At 34.6% G+C, this 19,790-nt stretch overlaps 2 protein-coding genes and 1 pseudogene across 3 annotated transcripts; 2 read left to right on the top strand and 1 right to left on the bottom strand.

Annotated features, from left to right (window-relative positions):
- Nucleotides 1-1,071: 1,071 nt before the first annotated feature.
- Nucleotides 1,072-4,979, bottom strand: LOC146900089 (FBD-associated F-box protein At1g66310-like). The gene is made up of 4 exons (XM_085733605.1): nucleotides 4,830-4,979; nucleotides 3,813-4,753; nucleotides 3,257-3,521; nucleotides 1,072-1,378 (listed from the first exon to the last, which is right to left on the bottom strand). Exons 2-3 carry the CDS (start codon nucleotides 4,731-4,733, stop codon nucleotides 3,267-3,269), a joined length of 1,176 nt encoding a protein of 391 aa, XP_085589731.1. The 5' UTR covers nucleotides 4,734-4,753; nucleotides 4,830-4,979; the 3' UTR covers nucleotides 1,072-1,378; nucleotides 3,257-3,266.
- Nucleotides 4,980-7,446: 2,467 nt separating this feature from the next.
- On the top strand, nucleotides 7,447-11,675 carry LOC146900090 (pentatricopeptide repeat-containing protein At5g55740, chloroplastic-like). Its single transcript, XM_085731861.1, is given in 5 exon segments — nucleotides 7,447-10,071; nucleotides 10,117-10,166; nucleotides 10,257-10,375; nucleotides 11,166-11,186; nucleotides 11,188-11,675. Coding segments are annotated over 5 exon segments (2,904 nt in total). The 5' UTR covers nucleotides 7,447-7,540; the 3' UTR covers nucleotides 11,371-11,675.
- LOC146900091 (uncharacterized) lies at nucleotides 10,184-17,776 on the top strand (annotated as a pseudogene). The gene is made up of 7 exons (XR_015021266.1): nucleotides 10,184-10,375; nucleotides 11,660-11,773; nucleotides 12,081-12,094; nucleotides 12,150-12,276; nucleotides 12,665-12,830; nucleotides 14,515-15,200; nucleotides 16,815-17,776. The product of XR_015021266.1 is annotated as an uncharacterized LOC146900091 (transcript).
- The last annotated feature ends 2,014 nt before the right edge of the window (nucleotides 17,777-19,790 follow it).

The following is a 19,790-nucleotide window of genomic DNA, read 5'->3' on the forward strand; positions in this document are numbered from 1 at the left end:
GGCTATATAAAGATTTGTTCTCTTCTTTTATTTAGACTAACATCCATAAAGACATCAACGAATATTCGTGTGATCGATCTTCTTAGTCATTCATTGTTTTTCTTTTTTATTTTGAATTGCATGAAAAAACACAAAACTGTAAATAAAATAGTTAAAACGATTTTCAAAATTGAAAGAAAAATATGGTTACACTACTCTGGTCGTATATAAAATTCAATTGGTTGATTAGGTATCAAATGCAATATGCTTTTTCTTGTTTGTTCATTAATTTCACAGCGCTCTAAAAGCAAACCCCTATATCAAGATAATCAAGTGAAGTGAAATACGAAGCTCTTTTAGTTGCAGCTTGTGAAATGCATTGGTTAATTTGTTTGTTAAATGATTTCAAAATGAAAGCGTCTAGATTAACAATCAAAGTGTCTTGCATATTGCTGCTAACCCCGTATTTCATGAGAACAAAGCATTTCAAGATAGACTGTCACTTTGTCCGTAATAAAGTTCAAGATGGGACCATGAGATTGCTACTAGTTTCAAGCACTAAACAAGTAGAATTTTTTTTTCCACTAAGCCACTTCATCCTAAGTCATTCCTTGCATTATTATCCAAGTTGGGAACGGTAGATATATACCAGGCAGTACCAGCTTGTGGGGGGCTGTTAAAATTGAAGGAAGAAGCAGCAGTTACTTGAGGAACAAGCTAACAGAATAAATGCTAACTAACTTGCTACATCATCAATGGCATTTATGATGAAGTGGTTTAGTGATCTCATTATTGCCTATTCTAGCAAAACCGTCCATCAGAGGCCAGAGCCATCGTTAACCATTGGCCGTTAAGGCGTATTCTCAAAATACTTATATCTAAAGTTGTGGCAATAGGTGCATGATTTTTTAATACCCTAATTTGTCCACTACTAGTAGATAAAATAATTTCCTTCACTTCTGATGGGTTTATTATGGGACATTGTTTAGGATATGGACATTGAAAATTGTTGGAGCATGAATAAAGTTGAACCAACTATTTTTTTTTTTTTTGAAAGAATGGTAATATTTAGGATGAAATTTAAGATTTAAATTGAAAATTCATAGGAACATAGATAAAATTATAAAATTTAAAAATAAGAATAGTACAACCTTAAATTAGAACATAACCCAAGAAAATTGCAATAAAAATAAAAACTGAGAACACAATATTAGAAAAACAGAATAGTAAACACTTGCTCTTCTATGTAATTCAACCTCTGCATTTCTTTAGTTGCTTCAGCTGCTTTTCTCTCTCTTTCTCTGCAATTGGAAACACATTTCCTTGGGCCAATCACACTACTTCTAATTATTTTGCTTCCTTGATTCTCTACCAGTTCAGCCCAGTTCAGCTCTATGATCTAGTAAAAACAAAAAGAGTAGTACTAGTGAAAACCAGAATAACACATTAAAAAGAAAAAAAGGAACTATTTTTCTACGTTGACATTCATTATATGACACTTGATGAAAGAGAGAAATACGCTATTACCGGAAGCAGTATGTTCAATGTCAAAATTAGAGGACCAACAGCAATAAAAACCGAGACTGAGACAATCATATTCATATAAATGTAGAAAAGGAATACAAGATGACCAAAATGAGTAAAACATGGTACGGAAGCCATAGGAGCAAAATAATAATTTGATCGCCCAATAGTGAATTTTCTATAAATGATTAGTACACTGGTAATATAGGAGAAAAACATAAATTAAATTGTAAACAGTGTATATACTGTCAATTGTCAAACAACATTTTCCAACATATTATGATCCAACAGTACATCAAATTGAGTATAAAATTAAGACCTCGCATTCATTTTCTAAAACATTATCAAAAAACTTCTTGAAGGTAGACAGACATCTCTACCACTTTCTTGAACTTGAGGTATGATTATCGTAAACCAAATCAATGAGTGGACACACAGCAAACACAAACCTATGACTAAATCAAAGCAATGATGAGTGCACTGAATTTCTCTTGCCTTGACTTTTTCACTTTGAGATTTTAATTAGCAAAAAAAAATTAAGTACAGAATTTGATAATTGAACGTAGTTGTTTACACTGAGGTACAATTTCACATTTAACTATGTATTATTTAAAGAATGTCCTCATTGTTCATGCTTCAAAAGGTCGATTCCAAACTCCGGATAACTAGGAACCGGAGGTTAACACCTTCAAAACGTTGATTTTGGTTTTGTGCTTTCCTTCGCTGGTTTATTTGTCTCACATGTCATGTGAGAATTGAAAAGATACAAGAAGACTGCAATGATCTGCTAGTCTTGTCTATTTTTGCATATCTTAGAAAAACAAAGTGATCCTTCTTTTGTTTCTCACTGGATTTTTACATTATTTTCTATATGACTAACTAACTCTACATGTCAATTCTCTCCATCCTTTGCATAATCAACATCCCCACTCTTCTTGAATTGTTTCCTATTGTCAACATTCCACACCTTGAGCTTATTTCCCCTATTTGGCACCAACTGGCCCCAATCCCTCCTCACATGATCAACTATAAAGACTACTACAAACCCTTGGAAAAAGAAAAGTTTTGAAATAATTACAATGACTTGAATCCTGCACTTCAACATTTTTTTTTTATAATATCTCTTATAATTTTACTTACTCACAAATACCTATAAGGCTTATTTTTTACAAGTTGGTATTAGTGAAGCTCCTACAAGCTAAATGCCTAAATACTAATTCAAAGTGATCCAAAATGTGATTCAAGATGCAAAATAAAGTTTTTTCACAAGTGAGGAACTAAAGTTTATCTCAAAGTTGAATATTATATGAGCTAGAAGTTAATCCAAACTAGACTAGTAGTACATGTGATTCAAGATGGACACATGAGTATGTATACATTGTATGCGCACACACACATACTTTCATGGACTATATTCATTCCATTCTTCTCTAACATTTGTGAACTATTTCTTTCTACCTTTTCACTCAACTATAATCTTCCTTGACCTCAGAAATCAGAATCAATATTAAATGTTTTCCAAACCAACCGCCATTAACTTTCATTCAAAACTAGCAATCCAATCCTGATATAGAGCATCCACATAAGTCTAGACTGGATACAATCATGCTAGTAAACATGTACAATCTACGCAAGGAACTTGAACTTATCCATGATAATAAATTTAAACCAGAAAAAACAAAGAAAACAGAAACATAGTAGGCAAAAACCAAACTAAAGAATCTCTCTTAATAAGTAGAATGTACATTTTTACCTTTTACAATCTAGTTAATGACATCAACTTTTGCTGAAGGCGAGTTTTGAAGCAAAAAGTCAACTATACCATCAGGTATAGATGAATGTGTTTTAGACCTTCCTTTAAACGCTTCCTCTAACCTGGAAAGCAGTTGTGATAAGTTGGCCTCTATCAACGACCTGGATAAGCCATCTGAAAATTGTCTCATTTTTACTTTCAGCGACTTCAAGTTACATAAGGAAGAAAACTCAACCTTCAATAAATCAGGAACCATGGAGAGAACCTAAGAAATGAAGGATGATGGTGAATCATGATCAGTTTAATGCAAGTCATATAAATGAATGTCTTAATACCAACAACCAACAACCAAGTCTTATCTCACTAAGTGGGGTCGACTACTTAAAACTTAAAAACGACTTCACTGGGTCGGCTACTAATGAATGTCTTAAGCAAAAATGAAGATTCAAAACATGCCAAGTTAAGGTATAAAAGAATTTCATGAGACGCACACTGAGTGAAACAGAAAGCTAACATTTTGAAACACATTTAACTCATATACTCTGTTATGGTATACCTGAAGAGTAGTTGAAGAGACCGCCAATGATTTGATGGCAGAAAACTCTATCAGCCAACTAAGCAAAACTGAAGGAAACTTTTCAGAAATCCAAGCTACATTTACGTCAATGCTTGCGTGTTCAATAGACGAAAGACGGCTCCCAAAGAGTATCTCAAGAGGATTACCGGTAAAAGAAAAAGTACAAAGACTTGGAGTAGTTAACTCAATTCCGCAAAAGTCACCAAGTCCATCGTTCGATTGTATTGTTAAATTGGTAAGTGTGGTGCTTGATATGCAAAACTTTGGTGCATCAACAACCTGACAATTCTCAAGGATCAAAGTATTCAACTTTTTAAATCTTGAAAAGGGCTCAGCACGGCCACTATTGTTACCGCGAAAGGAAAACCATCGTAGAGACAAGCTAGTTAATGCCGGTAAAGTCATGCAACTTGAAAATTGTTTTCTCGCAGTATTAGGTATTGGAGTACTAGAGAGGTTAAGAGATGTTAAAGTGTTACATTTAAAGAAATACGGTGGAATGTAGACACCGTCACATCTCACAAAGATATCTAACCGTTGGACATTGTGTGAAGCAGCGTATTCTATAAGCTTACTAAGTATAGGAGGCTCCACGGAACCTTTCCGGTTGAAATGTAGAGTGTGTAACGCGGTTGATTCATCGCGAAGTGACAAAATCCGAGACACGAATTTAGTGAAACTTTTAAGAGTTTTGAAGTGTGTGGAGTTTAATCTAAGGATTGGAAGACGTTTCCAGAGATTGTTCCATCGTTTGGAAAGAATGGTAGTTTGGACGGCGTGTTTGGTTTCTAAAGAGGAGAGTATGTGAAAGAGAATGCAATCGGGTAAATCACTGATTCTATCTTTGTTATTCTCTTTGTTTTCAGTGCGGTTATGGTTTTCCCTTCTTCGTTTCTTCATTGTTGAAGAGATGAACGATTCTACAAGAAAAATTGAAAATAAATTGGAGAAGTGTAAAGTAGGGGAAATGAAATTCAATAGAGGAATGAGGGTTACCTTTCGCCGGCGGACGTCCGAGACAGCGGATTTACAGAATTTTGAAGCGGTTAGGGCACCCGATCGGTTAATATGTTGGAAGAGGTTTATCTTATCGTACCTATCGAGTGAGTAAATATGCTGGATCGTGTCGAGTGAATGTGGTGGATCGTGGAAAATGACAAGGGTTTTGGGTTAAAAAGAGACACAGGACCAAGAATTTTGGTTTGGTCACACACACACAAGATTTTCTCCTTCTCTCTTCTCTTCTCTCTTCTACATTTTCTCTCTCTTCTCTCTTATCTCTTTGTGTGTGACCAAACCAAAGATTTTCTCTTGGGTTAAATATGTTTTTTGGGTGGATTCTAAGGTGAGGGAGCAATTAAGTCCCTCACCGGTGGACCATGTATAATATACCATTAGATCTTTAAAAATTATCTAAAGGTTTAGATTTTGTTAAAAAGAGAGAGTAACACATATGCCTTTCTCCAGCCAATCCCTACTCTCCTCTTCTTTATTTTTCTTCAGAAAAACGTTCATCGTTCTCTTTCTTCTTTAATGTCTTCTTTCTTTTTCTACAAGGCTGAGAAAATCTCAAATCAAAGAAACTTCAAACTTTTTTTAAGGCCAAAAACTTCAAGCATTGTAACAATGGAAAGAGAAAACCCAAATCAAATAAACTTCAAACCTAACAACAGTGGTTCAAGTTTGACAATTTTTTAAAAAAAGCACAATTCAAACGGATTCCATAAGGCTTAACATTTCAGATCTAAAGATTCGTGCAAAAATTTGTTTAATTTTTATTGGCAATTGTTAAAAAAACAAAACGATTGGAAATCTTAAAATTTATTCAAAGCATTTTGCCAAAATTTACACTTAAATGTAATGTTTAATATATATGAATAGTCATAATTTTTTATTTATTGCAAATATTCTAAACTTGATGATCGTTGATGTGTTCTATTGGCAAGAGACCAGCATCCTCATGTTCATCAACTATGAGAAGATATTCAGGATCATCAACTGCAAGAGATCGTTATTTTTTGGTGGTTAGCACCCCTTTGAAGAAGCCAATTAGGAGGAGGGATTGGGTGGAAAAAGACATACGTGTTACTCTCTTTGCTTTAATGAAATCTGAACCCTTAAATCATTTTTAAAGATCTAATGGTATAATATACATGGTCCACCGGTGAGGGACTTAATTGCTCCCTCACCTTAGAATCCACCGAGATATTCTTGCATAACTCTTATTCTTGCACCCAACCAATAAAAATATGACACATATTATTAACTTTAAAAAAATGTGATTTTAATTAAGGAAATGGAAACATAAATGGTGGTGGGTGATTTTTGTTGGTTAAAGAAAGTGGAAAAAGGAGAGAAAAATATTAAAAATAATGAGAAAAAATTATGATATTAATTATTGTAATTTGAACAAATTTCGTTTTACCTCCGTGTTATATCATCGATTTTGTAACATCAAAAATTATGAACGTCTAAACCAAACAATTTTCAAATTACATAGTTGGAATCTAATTTACAGAGGTAAATCAGAAACCACTAATATTATAGATGGTAAACCAGAAACCGCTAATATTGTAGAGGGTAAACATATGTTAACCATTTTTTTTCCTATAAATATTTTAGAAATTCATTTTTACTTCTTAATATTTTTTGTTAAAATTTTTAGTCTTTGTAAAATTATTTGTCAGCATTTTATGAAAATGCTAAAGAAAAATGGAACAATAACTGAAAAAATACGATATTATTTATTCAAAGAAAAATATGATTTTATTTTGCAATGACTAAAAACAAAATTTCAAATATTTACTTGGACTAATAATAATAATAATAATAATAATAATAATAATAATAATAATAATAATAATAATAATAATAATAATAATAATAATCATATTATATATAAATAAAATACATGAGTTTAAGTTGTTTTTTCCTTTCCAATTTCACCCTTTATTTGAAGGGTTTTATTTACTATTTTATAAGTATTAGTTGCAACGACCTTATGAAGTTTGTGGAAGAGCCGAAATACCAGGCTTTGGGAGGCCTCAAATACCTCTCCCTCATCTATTGTCGCTCGAACAAAAGACACAGTAAATAAATGGATTTGTATGTAATGCGCAAAGGCACAAGTTCATAACACATATTCTGAGCGTACTTGGCTGAAACCACTGGTAGGCAAGGTCTAGTGCAATGTAGATACAACTGCGTTTAACAATAATTCTATCATAGGGCGTGATATGTGTTATTGTGACTCCACGAGGTTATTTTTACTTGGCAAATCAAAATTCTTTCAATCGTCCGCCACGGTTGTGGAAGTTGAATCTGTAGGCTTGTTAGATTCTATTCAGGTGACTATATCAAATGGAATGCATGATGTATTATTTGAAACTATTTCAAAAGTTTTGTCTCATGCTCTTGCGAGAAATACTACTCCCACCAACAAATTTGGCGATCTTGTATCCTAAATGTGAAAGTCTCTTACTTAATAAACTTAACTTCGTAGTGTCGTATACTAGGATGCAAACAAATAGAGTAGTTTATAGTATTGCTAGAACATTGTTATCTCACTCTATCGTCCCCATGTTTTTAACTATTTTATTCCTTATCATCATTTGCTTCTTCGATATCCTATCTATCCGGTATCCACTAAGAAACAGCTACATCCATGCAAATCCTCACTCAATTCACTACTGACAACACCCTTCTTCATGGCTTGTCTTCCCGTCACACCCAAGACACAACTACTTACTACCCATTCATATTCAAACCCCCCAATCCTCAACCACACCCCCAAACACAACTTCATCCCTACAAACAACACCACACTCCATCACCAAATCTCATCCCTCTGCAAAAACCTCAAACTCCAAGAAGCGATATCCACACTCTCCCAATTACCACAACACACCCCCATAGGCCCCGACATATACGGAGAACTTCTTCAAGGCTGCGTCTACGCTAGAGACCTCTCCTTAGGTCTTCAAATCCACGCTCATCTCATCAAAAAAGGTTCTTCCTATTCAACAAATGAATTCGTCGAATCGAAACTGGTCATTCTCTACGCTAAATGCAACCTCACCCGCGTCGCGGTTCATCTCTTTCGCAATGTGGTTAAAAACCAGAATCTTTTCTCTTATGCCGCCATTGTAGGTCTGCAAGCTCGGAATGGGCTTTATAAAGAAGCATTGTTGAGTTATGTTGAAATGATGGAGAGAGGATTTTGTCCGGATAATTTTGTTGTTCCCAATGGTTTGAAGGCGTGTGGGGGTTTGCGGTGGATTGGATTTGGGAGAGGAATTCATGGGTTTGTTGTTAAGATGGGGAATGAGTTTGATGGTTGTGTTTATGTTGCGACGAGTTTGGTTGATATGTATGGGAAATGTGGGGTTTTGGAGGATGCGGAGAAGGTGTTTGATGAAATGCCTGATAGGAAGAGGAATGATGTTGTTTGGAATTCGATGATTGTGGGTTATGTGCAGAATGGAATGAATGTGGAGGCTGTTAGGTTGTTTGAAAAGATGAGATTTTTGGGTGGGGTTGAACCGAGTGAGGTTAGTTTGTCGGGGTTTTTTTCGGCTTGTGCTAATTTGGAGGCCGATGAGGAAGGTAAACAAGGGCATGCTCTTGTTGTTTTAATGGGATTTGAGTTAAATAATGTTTTAGGTAGCTCTATTATGAATTTTTATTCTAAGGTTGGTTTGATTGAGGAAGTTGAGTTGGTTTTTAGGAGTATGGTGGTTTTGAAAGATGAGGTGACTTGGAATTTGATGATATCTAGCTATGTGCAGTTTGGAATGTTTGAGAAGGTGTTTGAGATGTGTCATTGGATGAGGGAGGAGGAAAATTTGAGGTTTGACTGTGTGACATTGTCTTCTTTATTGGCTGTTGCTGCCGATACAAGAGATGTAGAACTAGGTAAGAAGTTGCATGGGTTTTGCATTAGGAATGAGTTTGACTCTGACGTGGTTGTGTTGAGTGGTGTCATAGACATGTATGCGAAATGCGGGAGAATGGATTGTGCAAGAGGAGTTTTTCATTTTGCGAGGTCGAAGAAAGATATTGTGTTGTGGAATACGATGCTGGCAGCTTGTGCGGAGAAGGGTCTGAGTGGCGAGGCTTTGAAATTGTTCTTTCAAATGCAAATGGAGAGCATTCCTCCGAACGTTGTTTCGTGGAACTCTTTGATTTTCGGTTTCTTTAGAAATGGTCAGGTTGTTGAGGCTCAAGACATGTTTTCTGAAATGCAACTGTCAGGTGTAACACCTAATTTGATCACATGGACTACTATGATATCTGGCTTGGCTCAAAATGGTCTTGGTTATGAAGCTAGTAGGGTTTTCCGGCAAATGCAAGATGCAGGGATGCAACCCAATAGCATAAGCATAACTTCTGCACTATCTGCATGCACAGATATGGCATTATTGAATTATGGAAGGGCAATTCATGGGTATGTTACGAGGAATTTCATGTCTTTTTCTCTTCAAATTACAACCTCTATTATTGACATGTATGCTAAATGTGGAAATTTGGATCATGCAAATTTTGTTTTCATTATATGTTCGACAAAGAAATTGCCTGTGTACAATGCAATGATATCTGCTTATGCCTCACATGGTAAATCTGCAGAAGCCCTTGCACTTTTTGAGGAAATGGTGAAACAAGGTATAATGCCAGATCACATCACTTTTACTAGTGTCTTGTCAGCATGCAGCCACGGGCGATTGCTGAAAGAGGGCCTGGAGCTTTTCAAATATATGGTGTGTGAACTCCAAATGAAGCCAAGTGAGGAACAATATGGTTGCTTAGTGAAACTCCTTACTAATGATGGCCAATTAGATGAAGCTCTTAGGATTATCTTGACAATGCCAAGTCCTCCAGATGCACACATCTTAGGATCTCTGCTTGCTGCTTGTGGACAGAACCATGCGACTGAACTTGCAAATTATATAGCAAAATGGTTATTGAAAGTAGAGCCAAATAATCCAGGAAATTATGTAGCTCTTTCAAATGTATATGCAGCTTTAGGAAAATGGGATGAAGTATCAAACATACGGGGCTTTATGAAAGAAAGGGGCCTAAAAAAGATTCCCGGATGTAGCTGGATTGAAGTTGGACAAGAACTTAATGTATTTATTGCTAGTGATAAATCACACCCTGAAAAGGAGGAGATTTATAAGATACTGGATTTGTTGGGATTTGAAATGTATTATGCAAAATCTAACCCGCACCCAACCATTTTGCAACCGAGTTAACTTTGATTTCTTCATATTTTTTACCCGACCAGACCTGCTCGTTTAACCAAAGTATCTATTGCTTTATTCGGGTTTCAAGCAGGTCACTCATCTCTTATCACCCTATAATCAATTGGCAGTTCCCATTTCACTCAAGAGTAAAAGAAGCATTTGTGTTGTTCCAAGTAAGTAGTCCTCCAACAGTGGGTCAGTCGGAGGTTCCCTTTGAGGGTTTTGCAATCCCCTGTAGACATCGTGCTCAACCTGCCTCGCATTCTTCCAGATGTTGCTTGTTCATTTCCTCCATACATTGTAAGTGTCATGTGGTTCTATTCGAAACCATTTTATCTGCATTTACTTTGAGTAAAACTGGTGTGTTCATCACTTCATCAACGTCTGCCTGATTCTTAATCATGGATAGAATAGTACATAGTTGTCAATCCCGGATAGCGGTGCGTAGCGGCCGACCCCAAAAGTGGGATAGCGTATAGCGGTATGACAAATAGCGGTCACCGATATTTTGATTATTTTTTGGACAAATTACATGAATAATACTATAAAGTATAAACAAATTTATATATTTCTCAACAAAAAAAAATGTTTAATATAAAATTAAATATAAAAGACAGAGGAACAAATAAAAAAGTCATAAAACAAGAAAAACCATAAGATAGAAGATAGAATAGTGTGTTTCGCGGCACAAGTGACGAGAACAAAAGTTGAAAAATATTAGGGTTTACGAAATCCTCAAAATGCCCCGAAAAAGGTTTTAAAAATAGGGTCAATTTGGAAATTTCGGACTAAAATCAAATAGCGGCTGCTATTTGATTTCGCGCCGCTACGACGATTACCATAGCGGTTCGTCGCCGCTACGATACGCGCGGCTGCTATTGACTACTATGGGATAGTAGGGTTCCATGATTTGGTACATGGGTACGTACATCAGGTGCTGAACTAGTTTTACACTGATGTTGATGGGCAAGTGTTGTTTGAAATGGGGTTTTTGTTTTGAGGGGAGTGGAGGTTTGAGGAAAAGTTGGATTTGAAAGAGAGGATGGAGAAAGAGAGGTTGTTTATGGTGATGAAAGAGTGACGGGTTGAGCACGTTAATTGGAAAGATGGGTGGTCAGTGGTCACAACCTGGTGAAGTGGGGAGTGAGAAAGGTGGGGTGGATGGGAATGTAGGTCAAGGGTGTGTTTTTGCTGTGTTTGGGTTGTTAGTGGAAGAGCATGTAGGTGTGGATACGAAGGTGGGAGGAATGGTTAAGGGAAAGGGGTTGGGGTGTGGAGACATTAATGGGAAGTGATTATGGTTAGATTAAGGGTAATAAGTCCTTTTGTGATATGCCAAAATGGATCAAGGGGCTAGACTAATGCAAATCTTACGACGTTTAGTTAATTTTTGTAATTTTTTAATCAAGAGAAATATCATCAATTATCTTTTGATTGTCAATACTAGTGCGGTTTGATCAGGCCCCTATAGCAACCAGTCACGAGTCCCATCACTGACTTATATGTATAGAAATTCACCATTTGGATTTCGAACATGCAACCCTTAAATGTATTTTCGATCTTCAAAGAGATTATTCTCTGTAGTTGCACTTGGAGGACACCATGAGAAACTTAAGAAGAAGGGTAAGGGTTCACCAAGGGGAAGACGAGAAAAGGAGGCCAAGAGAACAAAGAGAGATTGAGAAGATTGAAGTCAAGGTATTATCTCATTATGAGTGATTATGGAATATTTTGGTCTAGCTATTACCTTTTGGTTGAATAACAGTAAACTCAGGACCTGTAAAAATTTACATAATTTAATTTTCAGTAAAAAAAATATATATACACATAACTTTTATCCTTTATGTTATAATTAGTTTTATGGATCTGATCACATAGATCTGTATATGATGACCACTTAGACTTATTTTGAACCCAATTTTTTTGATATTTCTCCTAATTTGATAGTGTTTGTTTGTTCAATAAAAGACGTGCCAATCTTACTAATTTATTGATGCATTTACAGGTTGGGAATTTTATGCACTTTATAAGTCGATTTATAGCGGGCTTTATCATCGCTTTTTTCATGGTTTAGCATATCAGTGACACTAGCTATTGTTCTTTTGATTACTATTGCTGGAGGCCTTTATGCATATGTGAATTTTGGGCTTATTGCAAATGTTGGTAAATCATATCTGAGGGCGGGTGAAATCACTCAGCAGGTGAGATCATATTTTTGTTACACAACTTACATTTGAAAATTAAATTGATAAAGACTTGAGTATATTTTTGATTCAATGTAGAAACCTATTTTTCCATTTTAAACCCTATACTTCTATCTATTTTTTAGTTCTTATACTGTATATTTCCTTTGATTTGTTTCTATGATATTTGGAACACGAAAAAAAAAAAAAACAGAATGTAATCACAATGGCTAGCTTGTATTTTTTGTTTATGGTTGAAGTTTGTTTATGCACGACCTATCACTAAATTTAACTAATATTATACTCTTGTGGAGATATAAGGTGATAGGAAATGTGAGAACTGTACAAGCAATTGGAGAACAGTGAGCAATGATATCATACAAAGTGGCTCTGAGGAACACATAAGAATGGTCGAAAAGCATGTTTAGCAAAGGGTCTAAGACTAGGATCTATGCACTGTGTCCCTTTTCTCTCCAGGGCTCTCCTTGTTTGGTTCACTGTCATTATTGTTCACAAGAACGTTGCCAATGGTGGAGTGGCTCTCACTACCATGCTCAATGTAGTTATCTCCGGTCTGTAAGCCTCTGTTTTCATTGTTTTGAAATTGATACTGGACAAATAATACTGTTAATTGCATGACACAATTTTTTTTTTTTTTTAGTAATTTCTTGATATAATGATATGATTATATGAAACTAGTTTAGAGAAACTTTTCCACAATCACTTGTAGAAGAAGTTTGAATTATCTTTGAACGAATGCATGTTTTAAAATTTGTACTGGAGATCAAACAGGTACTTAGGGTTTCAATTGATTCAGTTGGTTCAACTATGATTGAACTAGATAAAAAATATAAAAATTAAAATAAAAAACTAAAAAAAAATGCAACAAGAACTTATTAAACCACAACTGAGATCAAACCAACTGGCGATTGAACTAGCTGTTTCGGTTTGGTTTTCAAAACATTGCTATAAACCTTTTAAAAAACTGCTACGTGTATGTATAAATTAAAACAAATAACTTAGATTGGCCTCTGGTGTGCAAACCTCAACTTTTAGAAGTTTTATAACACAAGTGGAATCAAGGCATACAACATGCAGTACTTGTAGCTCAGAAAAGCTTAGATTCAGATACCATTTCAGTGGTTTATTTATTTATTATATAGTTGAAATGACCTAGTAATAAAGAAAACACCAAGTTGTTCTCATATTGCTTTTCATACACAGCAAGGAAAACCACACAGCCCACTAAAACGGTGTACTTCTTTTTGGAAAAATAGATTATATACCATGTCGTACAAGACGACCTTTTAATGCTATTTGTTTAAACAAGCTGACTATACACATGATGAAGTAAGGATTTGGACTCATTGCAGTTTGACTACTGCAAGCAGTAAGCATACTTGGACCGTCCGATTTTGATTGTACGGTTCAAATGTGGCTGGTTGTAGTGTGGTTAGAGGATTGTGACCGTAGACAACCTTTGATCATTGAATGTATGAGGCACTATCACTATAATATTTGAACGGATAGTCATTTTGGTCATTGAATTTGTTTTTAGATAGTCAGTTTAGTCTTTAAATGGCCGATTCAAAAAAAAAAAAGTTTAGTCTTTAAATGTGTCTTTTGTCTGCCAATTTAGTCTGAAATTCTTATAAAATAGACACTAAGGTTTGTCTAGTACATTTAGGGGCTATAGTGACAACAACTTTTACATCGAGGATCAAAATAATTGTCTGTTCATATTTGATTTGATTTTTTTTTTTTTTTATATTAAGAGGAGGGCAAATGGGCCAAATGTTATTTCTTGTTTAAAGAATAGATAATAGAAAGCTACTTCATAATTGTTTGTTCACCCAATGGTTTTTAAATGTTTTTTATGTACTACTTATAATAATTTAAACATGTGGGCATAAAATTATTCAAAATTATATGTTGACTTATTAGAACTAAAACTGCATGTGCAGAATATTTTTTTAAGGAATACAAACATATTTACAACCCCAAGCCACTGAAAACCTTAACATGTTTCATTGACATTGACATCTTAAGAAGAAAAGAGGATGTCGAGAGTGGCAAACTTCCTACCTAGCTACTAGAACAACATTAACAAATGCCTATATCTCTATTTTTATCTTGTATAGGACGAGAGGGACGTATTACTTACAGGTTTACAACCATGCATGTTATGACTTCATACATTGTTTTAATTCATTAAACCAACTAACCAAGTCAATCAATTATAAACAATGTAGGAAGAACAAGAGCCATGTATGCTTATTTATTACCAATATCAGCAGGCGAATTTTTCATGCCAAAGAGTTGCTGCTTCAAACATGAACCCAACCAATCTTCATAAACTGAAAGTTGCAGCTGAAGAGGGTAGGATAGACTTCCTCTATGAAGTAATTGAGGTTGATCCATCTATTTTAGAGAATATAGATTCAATACAGTTTGTCGAAACCCCTTTACACATCGCTGCATTTAAGGGGCATCTCCGGTTTGCCCTTGAAATTATGAATTTGAAACCTTCGTTTGCTTTGAAGCTTAATCCGCAAGGATTCAGCCCAATTCACGTAGCTATTCAACAAAACCATAAGAGAATGGTGTTTTCTTTTGTGGGCATGAACAATAACCTTGTACGAGTCAAAGGAAGGGAAGGGTGGACTCCTCTTCATTTTGTAAGTCATAATGAAGAAGTTGACCTTTTAGCTAAGTTCCTCGTTGCTTGTCCTGATTCTATTGAAGACGTGACTGTGAGGAGTGAGACTGCTCTGCATATTGCTTTGAAAAATAACAAATTCAGGGCTCTTGATCTTCTTGTTTGTTTTCTTAAGAAAAATATGAAGAGAGGTGCTAGAAAGTTAGAATATAAAATACTAAATCGGAAGGATGAGGATGACAACACTATTTTGCACATTTCAGCGCTATGTAACGAGCCAAAGGTAACCTTCAATTCACTTAGTTGTATAGATGTATTTTTGTTTTCCTCTAAATCTAAAAAATACATCTGGTCACATTTATAAGCAAAACATAACTTTTTAGGTTTATTAAATAATTAATGTATCTGGTCTATAAATGTGACTAAATACATTAAGAGTCTTGTTAACGAGGGGCACTCTTTAAGCATTCTAAATTAAGCAATTTTTCTTTAAAAATGTCAAAGTTTTAAATTTCCGATGCACTTTATTGCACAAACTTTCATAAACAGTTGTCATTTAAAGTTCTTAATCAATGCCTTGCGAGCATCGGTTAACATTTCTCACACATTAATTATTTCATAAACCTAAATAATTGTGTTTTGCTTATAAATGTGACAGGAGGATGCATATAGACTGTGATCTTAAATATCAACAATGATATTTTGAACTCATCAATTTTTCCTACACTCGTTTAATATCTTATTTTCTCTATATCACTCTCTTTTTGGAAAATGATAGATTGACAACTTCATTGTGTACACACTTTGTACCACTGCTGATATGGCTGGGGTATTTTAGTAATTTCACAGCATACCATCACCCCTCTCATCTCTTCTCTTGAACAAGATCTCTCTCTTCTCTCAAATCGTCCACGACCACCGCCCTCGTCTTCTTCCCCTCTTTCTCCCTCTTGTTCTGTCTCCATCACTATCCATCAACTTTCTTCCTCTCTCTCTTAGATTCACTTCTCTCTCTCTCACCGACCCTCGTCGTCGTCACCACCACCACCCTCTCCTCCAGATCTCATAACCACCGTCGTCGAATTCCGACCTCAGCCCAGATCTCCCCATCGCCTCAGACTCACCACACGCCCCTCCATCCACCACGACCAACACCACCGTCGAGCGTTGTCACAGAACTCAAAGTCAGAGATAAGAGAGAGCGTCGTCGTAGATATGGGTGGGGAGGACGAAAGAGAACAGGGATAGGAGAGAGATGACAACTGTGAGGGTGGAGGTCGCCGTCGCTGGTGGAGGAGAGGGAACAACGAGAAAGAGACAAGGCAGAGGAGATAGAAAGTGAGAAGTGTGTTTTGTTATTTGGATGAGTTTCACTGTTTTTGTCACATGTCACAATTATGTGTGGGAGTTAAATGGTGTATGCCACCTAAGATGGTCCATGTATAAGGGCTACTCTTTCTATCACATCATTAAACTATTACATCTAACATCACTCTATTTTTCTCTTCTTTTTTTTTTTCTCTTAGAGTCTTAGTTTAAAGGTGTGTACACACCCACATAGGGTGTACACAACATTTTCCTTTAAATATATCATGTTTCTTAATTGTTAATTTATAAGTGTATGACTAATTAATTTGTAATAAGTATGTAAAAACGGTTCATTTGTTTTTTTTTTTTTGAATAAAAAACTGTTCATTTGTTAACTTTTGTCGGCAGAAGCTACAACATAGTTAAGGAAAATAATTCTTAGACATCCGATCTACCATTAGAAAGAGTAAGAAATAAATAGAGTAACGTGATATAAGCTATAAGTTGATGATATGATAGGAAAAGACTATCGGTGAAAGAATTCATTTGACAATAAGAATGGTCTCTAACAACTTTCTTGTTAGCACAGGTGGTTCGAATGTTGACAAAGATGATAAATATCAATACAAAAAATTTGGAGAACAAAACAGCATTGGACATGGCGCTCAATGTAGAGATTAAGAATATATTGAGGAATGCTGGAGCAAAACCTAGCTCACAAGTCACCGATGCTAAAGACTATCAAGGACCCAACTTATATATAAAGTGGCAACTTATATAAATCGCATTAGAAATGATATATTAGAGGAGCAACGCAACACTTGGATGATAGTTGCGACTCTTGTTGCAACAACAACCTATCAATCAGCATTGACTCCCGTTGGTGGAGTTTATCAGGTTAATGCTAGTGACAATAATCTCAACCTTACTTCCTCCAACTCTACAATTTCTACCCCTAGAAATGCTGGGAAATCGATATTGTCAGGAAATGATTTCTTAGCATTTTTATTTTTTAATATGGTTTCCTTTTTGGTGTCAACTATGGTAGTGACTATATTTCTAATCCCAACTGGGTCTGGGTCAAATGGGATAATAGGTGGTCTAGTGGCAGGTCCAGTGGGTTCATTATTTATCCTTGGTTACCTCTTTTCTATGTTGAGGATATCCCCTACACATACCAATTCTATGATTATTAACATAGTTGCATATTCAATTGGGTCTGTTGCAAATATTTTTCTCATTTTCATAGTGTATTCTATACTTCATGAAGGCATTGCTCGGAAATTGCGAAGATCATAGTTGAACCATTGCTTCAATAAGATAAACACCAATTAAGGCTGTGGGTAGGAGATAGATGGTACGGTCGCAAATCAACGTTGGCCAAATTCACAAACAACAATATCTCGACGTTAATTTGCAATTGTCATTGTTATCATTGTTTTAGTTTGATGTTAGAAAATTGCGAGTCAATGTATAAAATATTTCTGAATATCTGTATTTAATTGAATGTATGTGTATTGAATGTTGTTTGGAAGAAAATTGATTACTCAACATGATATGTGACGGTCCTTTGTAAGGATTAACTAGTATAGTGACCCGTGCTTGACCCGTGCCAAGCACGGGAAATAAAAAACTTTTTTGATCAAATGTATAGATTTTATATTATGTTATCTTAAAGTTATAAGTGGTTATATTTTAAATTTGATATGGAAAAAAATATCGTCTTAATTTTGTTAATTTTGTATATATTTTGAAATATCTAAACATTGCACATAACGATTAAAGTATTTAGGCTCTGTTTGGTAAGACCATGAAAAGAGCTTATAGCTTATAGCGGATAGCTTATAAGCTCGTCTGACTGTTTGGTAACATTTTTTACAACGAGCTTATAACTTATTTCACGAATTTCCACGAGCTTATAAGCTATTTTTCAGAAGCTATTCCAAGTAGCGTTTGAGCTTATAGCTTATAGCTTATCATCTTTTATTCCATTTTTACCCTTATTAGTTTAACTAAATTTCATTTTTTGCCCTTTAACATTCATTATATTATAAATTAAAATACATATGGTTTAAACATGCATATATGAATGATTCTTTTTTTAATGAAAGATATTTTTTTCCAGTTACGTTTACGCTACTTTTGTTTTTACAATTGTTATGTTTTTTTTGGTAACTATTTCAATATTTACTATCGCTATATTGTTACGGCATAGCATTATTTTTACGCTTTACTTTTTTTTTTTTTTTGGGTACAAACTACTTTTTATTTTAAAGAAGGTACAAACTACTGTTACATTTAAAATATGTAATTTTGTTTTTGAAGCGATGTAATTTTATTTATTGTTAATATATTTTTAACACTTTATATGTAATTTTTCTAGACAAATGAAAATAAATATAAATTAATATTTAGGGATTAAAAATTAATTTAATAATAATATTAAATTAATAAATTTAAATTATTAAATTTTAAGTACTTAGTTGATATAAACTTTATTATGAATTAAAAATGTCCTTTTATGTCATTTTACATTTATCAGCTAGTTGAACGCTAATTTTACCAAACACTTCAAATAGCTTATCAGCTATAAGCTATCAGCTATCAGCTATAAGTCATCAGCTATAAGTCATCAGCTATAAGCTATCAGCTAGCTTATCAGTCATCCGCTATTTTTACCAAACAGAGCCTTATATTTATACTTATACTAATTATTTGTAGTATAAGATGTACTCATTGTTAAACTTATCATATGTAATATTTTTGCAAAAATACGCCGACGTACTGTATATTATTATTTGTTGACATAATGTATTTTATTAATCATAAAAACTAAACTAAAATTTTTGTATTTTTTATATATAATAGTCAGTGTCAGATGTATACACCTAGACTGTGAATGCAAACGTTAATTTTTTTGCGGGTGTGTATAAATATAGTTTGGGGTACAGAAATGCCGATTGTTATTTGTTTTTATTTTTTACAAAACCAATGGTCTAATGTAAATATTGTATTTTAGGGTAAGAACGATGTAAAAAAAAAAGTTTCGCGTATTGTTATACCTGAAAAGTGCATCAATTAAAAGTCAATGGCAGGAGGACCTGCTTATATAGAAATTGCATGTCATGTAATGACCAGTACGCCTTACAAAGAAATTAAAAAAAAAACGACTTCCAAACAATACACAACTTTAGTTTTCTAAATTATAGCAACAACAAATTCTAAAACATAACCAACGATCATTCTTTTTGAAGAACTTCACGATACACAACATTTGTGGTCTCCTTCCAAACATTATTATCTTCATCCAAGATGAGCAGCTTCAAACATTTTCTAGAAGTAACTTGAGAGACAGCGACATAGAGTTGTCCATGTGTGAACACGGGCTTAGGAAGATAAACTTCCACTCGAGATAAAGATTGACCCTGACTTTTATTTATTGTCATTGCAAAACAATGCGTCAATGGAAATTGCTTGCGCCTAAATTTGAAGGGTAGTCCTGGATCACTCGGAATAAGATTCATCCTAGGAATGAATACCCTGGTACCTGCCCTTTTCCTGTAAT

The sequence above is a fragment of the Medicago sativa genome, chromosome 8 (genome assembly GCF_051527215.1).
Source record: "Medicago sativa cultivar Bolivia chromosome 8, Bolivia_mono, whole genome shotgun sequence".
Lineage (NCBI taxonomy): Eukaryota > Viridiplantae > Streptophyta > Magnoliopsida > Fabales > Fabaceae > Medicago > Medicago sativa.

What these genes read in the sequence shown, in the direction of transcription:
- LOC146900089 (XM_085733605.1), bottom strand. Translation starts at nt 4,733, where the DNA reads ATGAAGAAACGAAGAAGGGAAAACCATAACCGCACTGAAAACAAAGAG. An exon ending in TCTCTTCAACTACTCTTCAG is followed by an intron (nt 3,522 to 3,812) that starts GTATACCATAAC and finishes TTCATTTCTTAG; the next exon opens with GTTCTCTCCATGGTTCCTGA.